This window comes from Tripterygium wilfordii, chromosome 7 (genome assembly GCF_013401445.1).
Source record: "Tripterygium wilfordii isolate XIE 37 chromosome 7, ASM1340144v1, whole genome shotgun sequence".
NCBI classification, from domain to species: domain Eukaryota; kingdom Viridiplantae; phylum Streptophyta; class Magnoliopsida; order Celastrales; family Celastraceae; genus Tripterygium; species Tripterygium wilfordii.
In genome coordinates this window covers 14,281,646-14,302,174 of record NC_052238.1, presented here as the reverse complement: position 1 = coordinate 14,302,174, position 20,529 = coordinate 14,281,646, and the positions used below count along the sequence as shown (strand labels likewise).

Genomic DNA, 20,529 nt, shown 5'->3' with positions numbered 1-20,529 from the left:
CTGATTATATCTTCATAACAAATCATAAATTTAGATATCAATTAACCTAATAATTACACAAATTATAAATTAAGATTGATTAGTTGAAACTCATGGTGGCTTTATCATTTTAAAATTCATATAAATTAAGATTAATTATTACTAAAGCGAAAGTGGGGAGACATCTTCATATATATTTTTTTTCTTGATCATATTATTACTCTCGGTCTTATAAATTTATTTTTCTTTAATTATGATGAGATAATATATTCATTATTATTATCTTGAATTTTTATCAAACTTTTTTAGATGGAGTTGGAATCGATCATGGGCTATTTTCTCACTCTATTTGAGATTTATTCATACTTTTTTCATTTCTTCAAAAACATAAAACTGATCCGATAAGATCCGAAAAATACGGTTTGGTTATCCGAACATATATGGTTCGGTTATGGATTCTAAAATATCATAACCGAATTGATCGGACATTTCGATTATCGTTAAAAACCGAACCGAAAACCGAATGACACCCCTAGCTGCATCAACTGGGCTACCCCATGCAGTAAGGACACGCACTTGGCGTCACTGCCTACGTAAAATAGTACTACTTCTCTATCTATATTTATACTCTCCCATTAATAAACGATACCATATCCTCTTGATTTCTCATGCTTCTATTCTTCGCTTGATAGAGAGAAGGATGACTTTACAGGAGAAAAAAGAAGAAATTCATGTTCTAATGGTTGCATTCGCGACACAAAGTCACATAAACCCGATGCTAAGACTAGGCAAGCGCCTAATCTCCAAAGGCCTCCATGCCACACTTGCCACCACTGAGCTCGCCCGCCACCGTATGCTCAACTCCGCCACCATAAACGCCACCACTGATTCCATCTCCGGCATCAAACTCATCTTCTTCTCCGACGGCCTAAGTCTCGACTACGATCGGAAAGCCAATTTGGACAATTACATGGAGTCTATGGGTGATGTTGGACCTATTAACCTCACAAACCTTATCAAACACCATTATCCAATTAATGGTCACAAAAAACTCTCTTGCTTAATCAACAATCCTTTCGTTCCATGGGTGTCTAATGTGGCTAATGAGCTTGGAATCCCTTGTGCCTTGCTTTGGATCCAACCATGTTCACTTTACACAATCTACTATCGCTTCTATAACAACTTAAACAAATTTCCTACCTCAACAAACCCCAACACTAGTGTTGACATACAAGGGTTGCCACCATTAGAGACTCAAGATTTGCCTTCTTTTGTTCTTCCATCAAATCCATTTGGTAGCTTCCCCAAACTATTCTCTGATATGTTCCAAAACATGAAGAAGTACAAGTGGGTGCTGGGCAATTCAGTCTATGAGCTTGAAAAAGATGTGATTGATTCATTCTCCGATCTATCCCGAATTCATCCGGTCGGGCCATTAGTCCCTCCATCACTGCTTGGAGAAGATCAAGATCAAGATGTGGGCGTTGAAATGTGGAAATCTGAAGACACATGCATTGAATGGTTAAACAAACAAAAATCTTCTTCAGTCATCTACGTATCCTTTGGTAGTATTTCTGTGTTATCGGCTAAAGAAATGGAGACTATAGCGGGGGCTCTAAAGAGCACAAACCGTCCATTTCTTTGGGTTGTTAGGAAACCTGATGTGCCCTCATCAGATGGTGCAGGTGAGGTGCCATCAGGTTTTGTTGAAGAGACCAAAAATCAAGGGCTTATAGTGTCTTGGAGTCCACAAGCAAAAGTTCTAGCGCATTCCGCCATCGCTTGTTTTTTAACACATTGTGGATGGAATTCCACATTGGAAACAATTGTTGCAGGCGTGCCTGTGATTGCGTACCCGCAATGGACCGACCAGCCCACAAATGCTAAGCTTATTACAGATGTTTTCCGCATTGGTCTAAGAATTAAGCCAAGCCAAGATGGACTGGTTAGTTGTCAAGAAGTTGAGAAATGTATTAGAGAAATTATGGATGGACCAAAGTCGGAAGAAATTAAAATTAAAGCTGCGGACTTGAAGAGGGTGACGAGGGAGGCGGTGGCCGGTGGTGGCTCGTCCGATCAGAACATTCACTTGTTCGTGAATGAGATTACTGGCGATTAGTATTGTAGGTTAGTGTATTCAATGGGCTTCACAACGAACCAGTAATGAAAAAATATATATCATGATAAGTATTGTATGTAAGTGTTTTAATACCTTGGAGTGATTCTTTTTTAGAGGTATTAATTACTATTTCTCTCACTAAAATTCCCAGTCATTTCACTAACTTGATTATCGAAATTTCCTCGACTGACACCATACCAGCGTCAAGCATTCACGAGACGATTGTCTCTCCGATTTAGCGAATGCATGTTTTGTGATTGTAGCTATCAAGGAAAGCAAGTTCAACTTCTCTTTGTAGAAGATGACCGACCACCTTTATCGTGCACATGTTATAATCTGGTCCAGAAAACATTTGGACATTTACTTGAATATGGACAGACACACTCACAATCTGAGACCACTTAAAATGGAACTTGAAGGCAATATAATTAAGACAACTCCTAATGACTTGTTTGTGCTATTTATAATTTTGTGTATCCTTTGAAAATGAGACCTTAATTTGTTGTAATGCTAATGAAGTTTTCGTTAGTGAATGAATAATAGACGTGCATTCATACATCAACAACAAGAAAAATGGACTATTTCCCAGCCCCACCAAGATTAATGTCAGAATAATTATGCCGAGAAAATTAATCCTGAATAAAATTATAATGACAGACAGAAGAGACCAAAATTTTTACGTGGAATACGCTGAACATGAAAAAGAAAATCACGGGACCATAGTTTAACTGAGAAAGTTACACTATTTAGAATAATGGATACAACACCACTATGAGCATTCCCATAAGATCACAATTATCAACAGTAATTTTGTTGGATACTAGAGAAGTGGACTATAGTTTGGTGAAACTTATCAAATCTCCAAAAATACTTGGTGTTTACTCACTCTGATGAATACCCGTCACACGGGATGAAGACTCAAGTTTAACATTGCAAATTTTGACTTAATTCTCTATCGAAAATCCAGGTTGATGATAAAAGGTTTGTCATCCTTTATAAACTAAACTCTAAACCCATCATCTTTCAGATATTTACATCACACTTTCTTTGCTTTTCACTCTGTAAAATTTTCTACTTTTATGATTGTCTCTGCACTTTCTCTATGAAGGTCGCCTAACGCACTGCTCTGTCAATGTACCACCCACATAGCTCAACCGTTCAAAACACGTCTATTTATAGGAAGCAATTCTGAGATGTCGTTGCATGTCAAAATTAATCACATTAACTCGCGTACCCGCATGGAGATTTGTCACCTCCACATTAATGCGCCATTATATCAAGAACCGGACTAGTCTTCAAATCCAATTTGAATTCTTCATATATCACAATTGTAAACGTGATCTTCTAATTTTTATTTTTTTTTGTTTTATTTGAATTAGTTTTTGAGTTGTCTACTACGCACATGAGGTTGGACCTCCAACACAATTAAATGATCTTTTTTGATAGCCTTTTGATTTAGAAGGGGGCTATCAGATCTAGCAATTCATTTAAAATGATAACAGTATACAATTTGAATTCAATGGTTTAGGAGGTGTGTCACATCATATCACATTTTGATTTTTTTTTTCATTTTTAAAACTTTTTTGACTATTTTTTGTTTTTTTAATTTTTAAAACTTATCTGACTGTTTCTCCATAATTAGATGTGAACTGTAGACTTTAAAGAATTGCGAAGTCCCCAAATCCCGACCTATCATAATCGTTTGGGAAGAGACCTTCGAATTTTCCTAACTATTTTGGTGGAAGATATTAGTTTCCCTCAGATTGTGTGATGAGTTCACAACATCACTAAGTTTGGCATAGAACTCATGGATGGTTTTATCCTCCTCCATTATGAGATTTTCAAAAATAATTGTTAGTCATTGCAATTCAGCATGTTTAACAATGGAAGTTCTTTTGTGTGTTACAACCAAAATATCACGTGTTGTTTTAACAATTTCATAGTGAGATATCCTCTGAAATTCATTAACTGATACTGCACCAAAGAGAACATTTACAGCTTTGTTGTTCCATCATGCTTTTTCATAATCTACCTTAGTCCATTCAGTTGTACCTTTGGGAATAGTCGCGCCTTTGGTGCTTGTAGTTGTTGGATCTATATATCCATTTGTAATAGCTAGCCAAACTCGCTTATCAATTGATTTTAGATAAACTCTCATTTGAGCTTTCCAATAGAGAGAATTTGTGTCATTGAATTTTGAATTTGTTGATTGATTTTTCATAATTGATAACCTGCTCCGATACCACTTGACAACAAGTATGCTCACACACTCAGATAATCAATAGTTGGGAAAAATGAGTGTGAAATAATAAACGAATCAATCACTACAATTTTATGAGGAAACTCGAAATGGGAAAATCTCGAGTCTACGAAGCGATCAAACCTTTGAAGCAATCCACTATGATGAATTAAGATTACAAAATAATTACTTAACGTCACTTAAAACCTTTAATACATTTGAATTCAACATATGCCTCAATACAACAGGAATCCACCTTAGCTGCAATTGTTTTGGAATCCATCAACATAAACTAACTTTTCACATCAAGCTCTTCACTGCTACGATATTTCATAATAACACCCACAGTTGTAGTTGTTCAACTTATCACTTAATCTATTTCTCTCTCAATTAAAACATATTCTCACTCATTGTTCAAATACAAGAAAGAAATAAGGAAATACACGAAGCTTGATTTTCTATACCAGAACTGATTTTTGTATGCTTTATACCCAAACTGACTACGAAAACTTATTTGTTAATCAAGTATAACAACTTAAGATAAGTATCCATCCATAAAGTTTATCAAGCAATAACTACCATGAGATAAGGATTTTATTTGAGATAAAAATGATTTGTCATCAGTGATTAAATTAAGATAAAATCTATATCTATTTGACACCATAGGATATTTAAGATAATATTTAGCAGATAAAAAAGCCACCCAATATAATCGTTTAGATTATCAGATACCATGATGGATAAAAATAGTTGAGATCTCAAACCATCTGATACGTTCAGAGTAACGTACTCCAAGGTTACATTGTTGCATTTAGTACAAACACAATATGAAAAATTGCTCGAGTATCCTACTTCAAGCGTACATTGTTGTAGACAGAATAGACACAATATAACATAAAGACCACGCATTTGTTATTCACAAATTAGGATTTAAAATCCTACACTATTTTCTCAGCAACCTAATTTTTTGCTAATGTTTGTATAACACTATCATACTATATTTTTGACACTATTGGTTTCATTGGCCAAAGTTAGAGTAAAAATTACAATAGAGTAATGTTTAGATTAATAATATATCCTTATTATCACATATAATTTAAAATACTATATTAAACAATTATTTCATATTATATAACAATTTTAAATTAAAAAATAACACTTTAATTTGAATATCCAGATTAAAAATTAAAAAAAAAAAAGAAAAAGGAAAAGGAAATATAAAAAGGAAATTGTCAAAATTATGTGTTTTTCAGGAGGGTCTTATAGATATTTAATTAAAAATAAGTGAGAATTCTCAATATTCAAGAAGGATTCCTCACTTTTTTGGGAGGAAATGATAACTCTTCCTTCTAGAAGTAATCTAGCTTTATTTTGAAATTTAAGATTTTAATGATTCCACCAACTAAACATAGAAATTATTGCAAATTTTTTTTTTATTCTAAGAAAGTTGGATTCTGCGAATCAAACAATATCTTTTTTTTTTGTTTTGTTTTGAAAAGATTAAAAACCCCCAACAATTCACTCCATGATAGTAAATTACACCTAGTGCAGCAATAGCAACCTACGAAATTACAAATTGGAGTCAAGGAAAGTAGGCACCAGGACTCTAGAACAACAAACAAACGCCAAACAACAATGGGTTGACAACATTGTCTTGGGATGAATCCTGACAGACTAAATAACAAACATAAAATAGACACAACACATATGGACTAAATCTAGGTTCTTGACTTTCTTTCATAAAAAAAACCGATCTCCACCAGATTAAGGAGACTGATCTCCACTAGATTAAGGAGACTCATCACTGTACATTAGATATGTCACTACAACATATCAAAAAAATTGGTGTGGTGAAGAATTCACGACAGATGAAAGAGAAGATCCATTTTTTAGATCTATAAACAAAAAAAAGATTCAGATATATTCCACCTCCATGAGAGATGATATGGTGAAAAAAAAATCTTGAAACATTCCTTATTCATCACCGTCTTCCTCCCATTACTTTGAAAAAATAGCTTGAAGTTGAGATATTTTTGAAGAGAGAAAACCTGGCCTACTTTTGAGAGAGAGCTCCATAATATCTATCTAGTTTTGTGATAGTAAAATCAACCAAATGATACTTTAAGGTGGTTGTGTCTCAACATAAATTCTTGGCTAAAAAAAATAGAAAAGATAATCTCGGATCCATTGTCTTAAAATTGAAATGCATTTTCGTCCACAAATATGGTAACGTAACAAGTCGTATATATGGTCCATATTAAAGGGAAAAAATATATATATCGTGTAGTAGGTACCTTGAGTGGTGTTCTCTCAAGTCACTGGCATTATTTTGTATTTTTGTGTAAAATGTATCCATTTTTGTCCGTACCATAAAGTGTTATCTGAAAACCATTAAAACGAAAAGTATTCGGCAATAGATAAAAGAAAAATATCAGCTATTTTGTCCATATCATAATTACTCTCTGAACACCATTGAAAAGCAATCGGCAATAAATAAATAAATATCACCTCTTATAACGCATTGTCTTTACTAAACGTGACCTCCAGTCACCTGTTAACACGTGGGAACGTGAGCCCTAATTGACAATGATCAATCTATCTTCAATAGACATGTGACAACGGAAAGAAGATTTTAGATTAATGTTTATTTTTTGACAGATAAATATAGCGTTAATTAAGCTGAAATCCAAGAGTAAGTTTATAGATATCAGTGATGTCAGAAAAACCATGTTTGAAAAACTACAATCAAGGGAATTTTTGTCATAAATTCATAATTGTTTTATTTTGATTTAAAACAGTTTGTTAGATGGAAGCTGAGATTTCAATTAGATAAGCATAGATAAAGTTTAGGAGATTTCGGATTTTACAGCCTACACGTTCCTAAAGTCTCAGACACATCTCCAGCAGCTACACGCCAACCAGATATTAGAATCTCGTTCGTCTTATACTTTGAAGAAGCATAAATCTTCCCACTTCAAGCATACATGAGTACTACCAATATGACGATTGTTAGCCATTTTTCCTTATTTGCTAACACAAGGCCTACTATCCTGGAGAGTGGAGCAGGATGCATATTCACAATACTCCCACATCCATTTGGAAAAAGGAGCACGACCTGAGATGCTCACCATTATGCCCATTACTTTGAGGATGTTGCGGTTATGAAGATTTTGACCCAACAATCCTAGTAGCAAGAAGGAAGACAATTTTCCATGACTTTCCACTTCTGAACATGCCAATATCGTGCAAGGAAAAAAGGATGAAGATCAATGATCACCATGAAAAATATAAAAAGAAGAAGAAAAGAGATTTACATTCACCCCGCGTCAAACACAGATTACACGTCTATAAAACTTTATTTATTTATTAGGCAATGACTTCGGTCACTTATATTTACAATTAACATGGCTCCGGCCAACTAGTTCTTAACTTAACCCTTTACTTTTCAAGCCTCCGTGGCTATGTTTTGTTTTATCTTGTAAAGTACGCTCCAATACATTCCAGGATATATTCCTAGTTAATGAAATTCCTGATGCATTCCAACAACGTGTTATTTTTCATTTCATTTCAACAAAAGTTCTTCTATTCGAGTGTAAGTCTTCTATCTCCTGCTTTTCACACTAGACACCAAACAAATTCTAAGTCCTATTTTAGCAAGGCAACCTCAAACCAGTAGCCTTGTGTTCATACACTACACACAATTTGTTTAGTGAACATGTCAGATTGGTGCAACCCCATATTGAAATCTTTGTACTGACAGTAAGTTCTGACACACCTGAAAACACACATCATCCATAATCCAAACACTCCTATCCCCAGCGGTCAGAAGCGACTGATTTCTTGTCTAGCACAAAAGAGATCAAGCACACACACAAATTATATATATATATATAGGATTTCTCACATGCGCACCAACATCACACACTTGTTTTTCAATCATAAATGCAGTGGGTTCCACAACAAGCGTGATCCCCAATTTCATTGTTCTTTATTACAGCCATTGGATTTCAAATGCGTAAAGTTGATACGTATAGTTGGTGCACAAGTGAGAATTCTCAATATATATATATAAACTTCATAAGCATTAAAACGAATGCCTGTTTTGTGATTGTAGCTATCAAGGAAAGCAAGTTGGTTGAAATTTTCTTTATGAAAGATGAACTTATTTATCGTACGCATGTTACAATCTGGTCCAGAAAACATTTGGACATGGACTTGAACAAGGATAGACACACCAACAATCAAAACATTAAGATGCTCTTATTGACTTGTTTGTGGTTTTTATTTTGTGTATGCTTTGAAAACGAGACCTTTGTAGTAATGCTAATGAAGTTTTCGTTAATGCATGAATAATATACATACATGCATCAACAACAAATATAAAAGGGACCATTTCTCACTCAACCAAGTGTTAGGATTAATGTCAGAATAATTATGCTGAGGAAATTAATCCTGAATAAGATAATAATAATAATATTAGTCACAAAAAATTCTACGTGTAAAACATGTAACATACAAAAATCATGAAATTGTAGACAGAATTTTGTTTAATATTATTTTATTCAAAATTTAATTTTTTTTTTGAGTTGGTTACAACCCACATGGATTTAATTGCAAGCGCACAAATCGCACAACTAATAAATAGATGAGTAAATTATCGTTTCCACTAGGGATGTGTTGGCAATAGAAATCAATGTCAAACTAGTAACAACTATGCAAATTGGGGAAACGGATATGAGATTGATTTTGTTTTTAAACTAAACTAAAGCAAAATAACAAAGACAAATCAAACACAAGTGTGAAATCAAGGATGGAAAGCACTAGGGTACTTAAAGTCACCTCATCTATCCAATTCAATTCCCTTAGTCCCTTAATCCCTAATTCATCTCTCTATAATGACAATCGATTTTCCAACCTATTCAATGTTCTATTCCTAGATACATCAAACGTATTTTCAACATAAATCCCTGTTATTCCTAACAATCGGATTAATATATCAAAAACCCATTAAGAACTATGAAAATCATTTAGCGATTGCATAAGCCACAAACCTATATTCCTATGGTTCATGCACCCTATGTCATCTATGGCTTGAGGCAAACCCTAGATATCTCCTTCCGGTCTCAATCTAGGCAGCAAATCAATTGAATGATGGCCAAATATTCAAAAGCATTAATCACACCCATAGACAATCAATAGAGAGAGATAAATCAAGAAATAAGGAAACCAAGTTTATTGAATCTTTAAGATTTGGTTACATTAAGACCCTAGTAAGAAATCTACCCATTCATGGAAGCAAAATACATCATTAAACAAAGGAAATCAACCATAGAAACTAGGATAGAAAAGGAGAGAGAAAACCCCCTTGTACACCCTCTTCTTCTCCAAGGTTCAATGGTGGCTCCAAGCTCTCCAATGGTGGTAGAATGAAAAACCCTCCAAGAACCCCCCAAAACCCTATTTTTTTTTGCCCTTTTATACTTCCCCAAACTCTTATGTCGTTTTCAAAACAAGTTGGGGTCGTTTTGGCTTAAAAAAGAGTGAATTCGGAACTTTTTCGCGAAACTGCGCGTGCTATGAATAGTACCTCCGATCGATCGGAACACTGTGCCGATCGATCGGAAATACAATCTATCTCCATGAATTCAATGCTGTTTTGGCAGGTCCGATCGATCGGGAATGGCTCAGATCGATCGGAAATCGGTTCTGGAGTAAAAATCTTCATTTTGCACTCTTTTCCTTCCTTTCTTGCCTTGATACCTACAATGTGCAAATATAACTTTCTTAGGCAATATCAACTCTTAATCAACTCAAAATGGGATGAACTTATGTGTAAAGGATGTGCAAATGTATGTATATATTTGGCACATCAAACACCCACACACTTAATCGTTGCTCGTTCTCGAGCAAATTGAGAATGAATAAAAGAAGGAAAGAGTATTTTCCGTTAAGCTCAAATGAAAAATAAAATAACTAAGACCTACTCTAAATAAGTAACTAATGTATGCCACTTTCGTAGGGCTCACGATGACACTTAGCATGTGCCACAAGCCTTTAAACCCCTAGGTGCCCCTAGTAGGAGGAGTTGTGTCTCCTGAGGGTTTACCAAAATGATACCCACAAACATTAAACAACTTCAATGCCAAAACTCATGTCATCAACAAGAGTATAAAATGGATTCTCAATTGCAACCCTATCCACACTAACAAATCAAGCATTAGGGCATTCAAACCAATAAAAACATTCCTTCAAGAATCTTATCTCATCCACTTTGCTTATAAATTCAAGAAATGATGCACATAATGGATTTCACTTGATATTCGGCTTCAAAGTGACATAAACAATGGCCATGAAGTCTTCCAAGAACAATAAGAATCAAAAAAACAAATACAATGAGCATTTATTCAAACTTCATTCTATTCACATTTTTTTTTCTTTCTTTTTCTTCTCAAAGGTGATTTGTGCAATGTTCAACCTCCTTAAGCTTTCTAAATGACTCATGTAACGAGCTTTCGACCAATGACTCCCAATCCAGTTGGCTTAGGGCACTAGGTGTTAAGACACCCCAACGGATCTAATTACCCGAGTCAAAAAGGCTACGAGGTTAAACTAGTCACCAAGGTACTCTAACATTCATTTCCTACCTTTTTACGCGAAACTCATTGCTTGCTAGGCAAGAGGCCCGGTTACTCAGCAGAAAATTTATGAAAGAAACCATTTATTCATAAACATAATTTTTTTTCTCTTTTCTATTTTTTTTTCTATATATATATTTTTTCTCTTTTTCATTGCTCAAGTAGTGCTACTTAGAATCAAATTGATCTCAAACAACCACAAATGCCAAAGTCAAGTCATATTTCATACCCCACAATCAAGTGTTCCATATTCACAAAGGTACAATGGACAAAACAATTTTCAAGATAGGAACAACTCAATTGGAAAGAATGTCCATAGCAAGATTCATCAATGCTTCAAAGATCACAAAATTCATCCAAATACACTCAAGAGTGGCATGGCATAAGGCATTTGAAGTCAAAACTTTTATTTTTTTTACAAAAACTAGAAACCTAAATTCCCACCCCCACACTTAAAATATGCAATGTCCTCAATGCATGGAATAGGTGAAAATAGAAATAAAAAGATAGAGATAGAACAATAAAACCTGGGTTGCCTCCCGAAAGCGCTTGGTTTAAAGTGTTCAGCCCGACTCCCCTTTGTGAATTCAACCGGGATCCTTGAGGGTTATGGTGTATACTCCCCTTGATGGCTTCTTGAGATTGACATTTGATTGCTTAGGTTCCATGCAAGGAGCATAAGCTTTCATCACCACCGTTTCTTTAGGAAAGACATGTTTCTTCATTTTCTTGGTCTTCCTCTTCTTCTTTTTCTTGCTCTTCTTTTTCTTCTCCTTGGGATCTTCAACTTGAGACTTTGATACATCATTTAAAATTCCAAAACCGGAACCGTTCCATAACCATTTAAAAAACCATTTAAATTTCTCTATACCAAAACCGTTTCAAAACCATTTAAAAAACCATTTAAATTTCCAAAACCGGAACCGTTCCATAACCGTTTATCATCGGGTATCCGTTTACCATTTAACTTTTAACTTTTTAATTTGAAGATTATATTAATATAAATTAATATTGAGTATGATTTATATTAATTATGATTTTATAATTCAAATTAGTCTAATTTATAGTTTTATTAGTATGCTTCTATAAATATATACGTTTTAATATGCTTTATCATGTTATAATTTAATATCCTGGTAGTATATCTTTATAGATGATTTATAATATTATTACTATAATGAATCTTTTTATTAAACGGTTCGGGTACCCTAAACCCGGCACCAAAAACCAAACCCGACCCTAAACCATGACGGGTTTGAAAACAAAAACCAAAACCGTTTCCAAAACCTATAGGATCGGTTTTCGGGTTTTAAACGGACCGGGTACCCTGTGGATAGTGCTCGGATCGGTTTTTTTGCCATCCCTATTTAGGACTTAATTTTTAATGTTTAGGGTTTAGAGTTTAGGATTTACGGTTTAGGGTTTACGGTTTGAAATTTAGTATTTAGATTTTTCCTCCCAAAATCTATTATATTATGACATTATGAACACCAAAATATTTAATCACACATCTAAATTCATAATTCAACATAATTTTTGAGGAGAATTGAAGTCGGAATTGGAGCCCCCAATCTCGTATAATTTAATGGACAATGCTACATGCTCCATTTTGCAACCCCAAAAGACCTGCAATTATATGTGGCATTAAAATAATTATTAATTAAAAACACATATGTGTGATCCCCTTCACATTTGACACTTAACATTAAATGTGGTATTTTGATAGTCACTTTTTAGAGATCTCAAACAATATTCTAATTTAATAAGATTCATATTCCCCATGTCACTACTCCCTCAACGATGGGAACTTGGACATAATTTCGTCCACGGCATCATTAATAATAATATGTGGATAGTAGTTGGATACTTATAAAAGTACATGCATAACAAAAATGGTTAGAAATCCCAGTAAATAGGATCCAAATCTTTCTAGTAATTCATCTTATCCCTTAATTGATATTAAATGTAGAGATCCACAAAATCTACTTATTAAACTATAGAGTGACATGTCAATCATTGGGATGATTAGGATTCCATTTATTGGTATCCATTTCACTTCAACCAGATAAGCTCTTTGAACCTTTTATCTATAAATTATTGCAATATCTACCACTCTCCATTCACTTCAGTCTTTCACTAACAATAGTTTGAGTTTCAGTATGAACTCCCAAACTCTTGTTCATGTCCTCCTCATTTCTTTCCCCGGACAAGGCCATGTGAACCCACTCCTTCGACTAGGCAAGCGCCTTGCCTCACAAGGCCTACTGATCACACTCTCGACAACCCAAAGCATCGGCGCACAGATGCGGCAAGCCACCACCAACAACAGCATCTCCGACGAGCTTACAGTAATTGGTGACGGCTTTATCCGGTTCGAGTTCTTCGAAGACGGATGGCAAAAGGATGACCCTAGACGCCTAGACTTGGATCAGTACATGACCCAACTCAACCTTGTCGGTAGACAAGTGATTCCTCAAATGATCAAGCGAAACGCGGATCAAGGCCTCCCTATCACTTGCCTTATTAACAACCCTTTCATTCCTTGGGTATCCGACGTTGCTGCACGCCTCAATCTCCCTTGTGCAATGCTTTGGGTTCAATCTTGCTCGTGTTTTGCTTCATATTATCATTACCACCATAATTTGGTGTCTTTTCCGGACGAAAATGATCCCGAGACAGATGTTCAGATCCCCAGCATTCCTTTATTGAAGCACGATGAAATCCCGAGCTTCCTCCATCCGCACACTCCTTACCCTTTCTTACGGAGGGCGATTTTGGCTCAGTATAAGAATCTTGATAAGGTTTTCTGCATATTGATGGACACTGTTTATGATCTCGAAAAAGATACCATAGATTACATGTCCAAGATTTGCCCTATCAGGACAATCGGCCCTCTTTTCATCAGCAACAACAATAACAACAACGTGAGTGGTGACTTTATCAAACCCGACGACTGCATAGACTGGCTCGACTCAAAACCAAAATCGTCAGTTGTTTACATTTCGTTCGGAAGTATTGTTTTCTTGAAGCAAGAGCAAGTAGATGAGATTGCGTTCGCGATCATCGATTCTGGTGTCTCGTTCTTGTGGGTCTTGAGACCGCCTCCAAAAGAGTCTGGGCTTAAAGTTCAGAGTCTTCCCGACGGATTCTTGGAGAAAGTGGGAGATAAAGGAAAGATAGTGCAATGGAGTCCGCAAGAGAAAGTATTGGCTCATGAATCCGTGGCGTGCTTTGTGACGCACTGTGGTTGGAACTCATCGATGGAGGCGCTGGCGTCGGGTGTTCCGGTAGTGGCTTTCCCACAGTGGGGTGATCAAGTCACTGATGCTAAGTTCCTTGTTGATGTGTTTAAGGTTGGCGTGAGGTTGTGTCGTGGTGAGGCTGAAAATAGAGTTGTGATACGTGATGAGGTGAAGAACTGTTTGTTGGATGTTACCCTGGGGCCCGAAGCGGCGAACTTTAAGGAGAATGCTTTGAAGTGGAAGAAGGAGGCGGCGGCGGCGGTGGCTGACGGTGGTTCGTCTGACCGGAATTTCCATTACTTTGTTGATAAGGTTAAGAGGATGAGTGCAGAGATTTTAGATGAGTCAACGGAGAGTAAAATGGTTGGAGCTCAAGTTAAGTCAACAAGTTGACGTGGCATTCTCAAAAAGCACTTGTTAACGATTACTGTTTTTTTTTTATTATTATTTTTTAATCCAGCTTACTAAGCATGTTAATCTCTTCAATGATGAGCAGAATTATGCTGGTATTAATTCTGGTAGTTTAAATACTGATAAAAAATAATTGCACAAATAGTGCTTGAAATGTTGGTAGTGTTTGGTTGCACTTTTATTGATAGTATTTTTGATGTTAAAATTATTGTGGCAAATTACGTGTAAATGTATTATTATTTTAACTTGTAATAGATTGAAATAAATAGTAAAATAAATACAAAAAAAATATGGGAGAAGTATGAAAATGGCCCCTGTACTTTGCTTTTTGGTTCAAAAAAGCCACTCAACTTTGTTTTGGATCAAAAAAGCTCTCGTATTTACAAAAAATGAAAACGTTAGCCCTTCTGTTAAGATTATGTTAAAATATGCTTATTTGACATTTAAGTGATTTTTTCTTTATCTTTCAACAAATGACATGGCTTTAAAAAAAATTACAAATGACGGGTCACCTATGAGTATACCATCTTCATGTCATTTGGAGTAGTAAAGATGATGTTTATCACCCTAGTGATCACGGTTCGGTTCGAATCCCCCTCACCTATTTCAAAAAAAAATAATACTTAGATGTAATCAATATTATTTACTGCCCACATTAATTTTTTCGTTTCGTCCTTTTCGATGTACATGTATATCTCCTGGTCGTAAGTCGGACCATTCTGGGTTTGTCTCAAAACACCCCCTAGAAGCAGGTGTAAAATCGTTGTCTTAAATCACCCAAGAAAGAAATAAAATACAGGTGCAACAAGAAGCAAAGAAAAGGAGATCAATGAGTTTCCATGTAAGATTTTAGTCTTGTGTTACATTATTGTATTGCACACATACTACTCGTGCACTTACTTGCTGCCTTTCACAATTAGATGTTGCGGTTTCACCCATGTGGTTTGATGTTTCTGTTCGTAGACTAGAGAAGATAAAAGACAGATAACCAACCAAGGACTATGATACTAGCTTGACCGTAGGAGCTGATGTGAATGTGTGTTGTTAAACAGGTCCTCGCAAAAAAATCAGATAAAAGAGAGCAATACACAGAATAATCAAACAAAACAGTAAAGAAAAAGAAGAACACAAGGAATTACTGTTTTGACAAGATGCCTACGTCTACGGAGTTTGTGATTGTTTTCAATATAGGAATCCTAATAGTACATTAAGCTATGGTTTATACCCCTTATACAACACATACCTAGGTACCCGAAAATATAATTATACCCTTTTACTAAAAAGGAAAAAATGAGAGGTAAGTCTCTCATTAGAGAATTTTGTTCCAATAAGGACACTCTTAAAAGTCTTATTTAATAAAGTCCATGTAGTTTGAACTAATATTTCAAAAAGGAGAAATGTTACCCAGTTTTTTTAAATGACTAAAATAACCTCAGTTTAATTATTTAGATTTTTAAAATAAAATTAATAATGAGTTTTCGGAAACTCCTTTTTGGCTTACAGAAGCTCCTCTTTCGCTACTATACCTACCCCGAATATTTTTCTTTCCAGTTTTCATCACGAAATTTATTTTCTAATCTAAATCTTGCATTGATTTTGAATTTCTATCATGATTTACATCGTGATCCTGTTGGTTTTGGATCTTCTCGGTGTTTGAATTTCTAGATTTGATCATACTCATCACGGGACTTGTAGTTTTCCTTCGATTTGTCATTATTAGAGTAAATGTATACAAAGGGTCTTTATGTAATCTCATATGGTATACACACTCATATATATACAATGACAGGGCACTCAGTTGAGTAAGCCAAACATAAAACTCTTCATGGTATCGAAGCCCTAGGTTTCTTTTCTCTATCAAACCCTAATCCTTTTTTCATGGAATCATCTAAGTCGACCGCTGCTGGATCTTTCCCTATGTGAGTTCCCACGGCTAACCTCAATCCACCACCACTTGCTTCCGCCCCTCCTCCTTTCTCAACTACTTCTGTGCCCATCTCCTCACTCACCATGCCTTTGACCTCTCTTGGTCATGAACAACCAGCAGCCCCCATGATTAGCACTCTTGGTTATGTATAGCACTCTTGGTTTTGTACCTCCTATCTTGCCCACATCACCTCTTTATTCATACCCGTATGTCACTTCATCTCTTTATTCTTTTCCGTATTCGACTTTGCCCACCTCCATTCTTCCTCAATATCAATCCCCGGATCCCTTGCTATCCTCTTCCATTCCTCAACCTTCCTCTCTCAATGTCACCAATATCGTTACCACGAAACTTGAACATGCTGACGATTATGCCTTATGGCGTACCCAAATTCGTGGACTTCTTTTACAATACGATCTTCTTGGGTATATTGATGGTACTATTATTCCACCACCATCCACAATCTCTAATTCTCTTAATCAACTAGTCCGCAATCCTCTTTATTCTATATGGCTTCGCACTGATCAGACTGTGCGTAACTGGATTCATGCTACTCTGGCACATCCAGTCCTTACGAATGTTCACACTATCGACAGCTGCTGTTATTATTTGGCAAACTTTACAACAACGATATCGTGATGTCTCCATGGCCCGAAAACTAGAGTTACATCAACGTTTTCACTCTTTTCGTAAAGAGTCCTCATCGCCTGATGTTTACTGTCGCGATCTCAAGTCTTTGGCGGATCAGTTACGTGATCTAAATATTTCTATAACTGAGACGGATTTAATTGCACAAGCTTTGGCTGGTCTTGACTCTGATTATAAAGATTTTGTAACCATGGTTGCTAATTTGGAGACTACTAATACGTATGAGAATTTTCGGTGTCGGCTTGTTGCATATGATGATCGTCGTCTACGTATGGACTCCCTTGTTTCAGTCTCCTAATGAACATAAAGCTTTAACTGCAGTTGCTATACCACCATCAAACTTTGTTGCTCCTATTTCAAATTATAGGAGTCGTGGGGGTGGTCGTAGAGGAAGGGGGCGAAGAGGTAGGGGAGGAGGTCGGTATTTTAGTACTGGGCGTGGAGGCTCTTATTCTGGTTAGAGTTTTTCACCGACAAATTACTTCCATACAAGTCCTCATCCCACTGGTTCTTCTACTGGTCCCATTTTTGGTCGCCCCAATTCCCTTTCTCCGGCACTAGGTATTCTTGGCTTCACTCCTCAGGCCACTTCATGTCAAATTTGCTATATACCCGGACATAGTGCTGGTCAATGTTACCACCGATATAACACTGCTTATACTCCACCAGATTTACCAAGATCCTTTGCAGCTATGTCTGTTTCTAACTTCGCTGATTCTGCCTGGTATCCTAATTCATGGGCCTCTGCTCACATGACACCACATGAAGGTAACTTATCCTGTATTTCTTCTTATTCTGGTAACAATAAAGTATTGGTAGGGAATGGCCAATTGCTTGGGCACTCAGTTGAGTAAGTCAAACATAAAACTCTTCAGTCATTACATCATTATTTTTGGCAGCTCCTGTGGTGATTTTCATGGTTTTTTTGTTCTGATTTCAGATATGCAAACTTCTGGTGATATGTTATTTGTTTCGATTGATTTGATATCTATCATAATGTTATCTGTCTTACTAAATGTTAAATGTCTTTAATGAAATGTTATTTGTTTGAAGTTTCAAAACAGATAACATATAAGAACGTATCCGAAACTGATATATTATCTACAGATTCAGATCCAATTTTGAAGAAGAAAAAAAGAGTTCGAAAAGAAATAAGACCTCAAAGGTGATGCGCCTTGGTCCGTGGAGTTGAGTGGTGGTATTGATGGTAACCGGCGTTGGTCGTATTGGCCAGATCTAGCTCTTTTTCAAACGGTGACAATGATTTCAAGAAGTCTTTTCTGCGAATCAAGTGATAATTGATGGCCGGTGATGATTGGACTTTGATCGGACTGACCTAGAGCTTCATTTTGGTAGTTTGTTCGTCGAAAATGATGATCGGATGGCCAACTTCCGGTGGTCGGCTTGAAGGAAGAAAAAGAGAGAGAAAAAAGGAGGAAGAAGAATCAATGCGTGTGACAATATATAGATCTGAGGATCATTTTAGTAAGTTACAAGGCTTTGTAATTTTTTCTAAAGTTTTTTATGGGTTGTCCTTATCAAGGTTTTGAAAATCGGATCAGTCATCGAGCCAGAAAATTTATTGGTTCCAGGTTCAAAGGTTCAACCGGGATTTGAATCGGATTCAAACCGGTTCAATATAATTAATTATAAAGTATATATTTATTTAAATATAAATACTAATTATACAATTTTCATACTTTATAATACTCACAATATTAGAAATGTTTGAATAAATGTAATAATACAAATTTTGATATATAGAATTAATGTATTCCTTTAAACAAATAAAGTATTATTGCCTATATTGGTTAAAACATTGGTGTTATGAATGAGAGAATATGAGTTCGAACCCCATCAACAAGAAGTTTTTTAAAAAAATTCACATTTAATATAATGAGTGATGAGTCAATTAATATATTTATTAAATATATCATGTTTTTTATTAGACACAATGAATATATTATATTTTTCAAGAAGGTAGAGGTCATAATTGAATATATTATATTGAATTCACTTAATTTTCTAAACAAAAAAAATGTCTAGTAGCCTAGTTGATAAGGTTCTTTAGCTTTTGAGTAAAGGTCATGGGTTTTATTCTTACTAAAAACATTATCTTCTTCATTTATTCAAAGGTCAACCGATTCGTGCAAACCGGCCAGTTCAAACGAAAACTGGGAAACCAGTTAGTTTCCATGAAAAATCATCGATTCCAAATGCAAGCCAGATCACTGGTTGGGTTGGTCCGACTGCCCGAGCCAATCCAGTTTTCAAAACACTGGCCCTTATTGGAATACAACTTTTAATTTTTATCCTTATGAGTAAAAAACACTACTAAAAATAACTAATTCACATCATGAATAACTTGCTATAATACTTAATATAACTTAATGCAGATACTTAATGCGGATGCTATAATACAAATATAACTTGCTTCTATTTCAGCTTCCATCAAATTGTTCAGTATCTTGTTATGATGACTTGCTTCCGTATTTTCACAATTTTTATTAGGGGCAATTAACAATAGGTCAATAATTTGGAAGATTTATTCCAATAAAGATAGCTAAGGAAAAAATTTAATTATAAGGTTGAATTACATATATGATCATCTACATTTAATTAAAATTACAAAATTAATGAATCATCGTGTTTTCATTTTAAGCTCTCCCACATTTTCTCCATGCACGAAGTTTTGACAATTTTCTTTTCTTAAACGAAATTTCAAAATGATTTATCTCTCAAAATACATAACGAATTTTGAAAAAACAAATTTAGATTTAAGTTAGCATAAAAAGCTCTTTCAAACCAGATAGTTCATTGATATATTCTAAGATAAAAAAAATCTCACATATAAATTTACTACAAATGAATTTATCTGCAGTGTAACAAATTTGTGAGGGCATTTGATGCGGAGCGAACAATATCAATTTGACGTGTTTTGGATGGATTCTAATATGATATATGAGTGAAGAATCGATCTATTTGGATATGACCTTTACCCATATCCACTTATTGGGTCTCGCATAACCAAACACACAAGTGCGAGGGAATGTCAAAAATTATAGTCCCGCTTCAGAGTGGCATAACCCAACTAAGTGGTATATAAGAAAAGGTTCAGCACCTTTCACACAAATGACGTGTTTCCTAAGCCTACATACTTGGTATATAAGAAAAGGTTCTGCTCCTTTCACACAAGTGACGTGCTTTCTAGACCTAAATACTTCGGAGGCGGCATAAGAGAACAAAATCGTACACATCTTTGGTTAGATGTTTATATTCGTATATTAGGAGAAAATAAAGACAGACAACCAACCAAGGACTATGATACT

General features: G+C 35.4%; 2 protein-coding genes across 2 annotated transcripts; both read left to right on the top strand.

Moving 5' to 3' along the window:
- Positions 1–637: 637 nt before the first annotated feature.
- On the top strand, positions 638–2,236 carry LOC120001896 (UDP-glycosyltransferase 84B1-like). The gene has a single exon (XM_038850411.1). The coding sequence runs from the start codon at positions 680–682 to the stop codon at positions 2,096–2,098; it is 1,419 nt and encodes a 472-aa protein (XP_038706339.1). The 5' UTR covers positions 638–679; the 3' UTR covers positions 2,099–2,236.
- A 10,879-nt stretch (positions 2,237–13,115) lies between these two features.
- On the top strand, positions 13,116–14,835 carry LOC120002938 (limonoid UDP-glucosyltransferase-like). Its single transcript, XM_038851795.1, has one exon. It carries the CDS (start codon positions 13,132–13,134, stop codon positions 14,605–14,607), a length of 1,476 nt encoding a protein of 491 aa, XP_038707723.1. The 5' UTR covers positions 13,116–13,131; the 3' UTR covers positions 14,608–14,835.
- The last annotated feature ends 5,694 nt before the right edge of the window (positions 14,836–20,529 follow it).

Excerpts from the sequence above, each read along its gene's own strand:
- LOC120001896 (XM_038850411.1), top strand. The coding sequence starts at position 680 with ATGACTTTACAGGAGAAAAAAGAAGAAATTCATGTTCTAATGGTTGCA.
- LOC120002938 (XM_038851795.1), top strand. The coding sequence starts at position 13,132 with ATGAACTCCCAAACTCTTGTTCATGTCCTCCTCATTTCTTTCCCCGGA.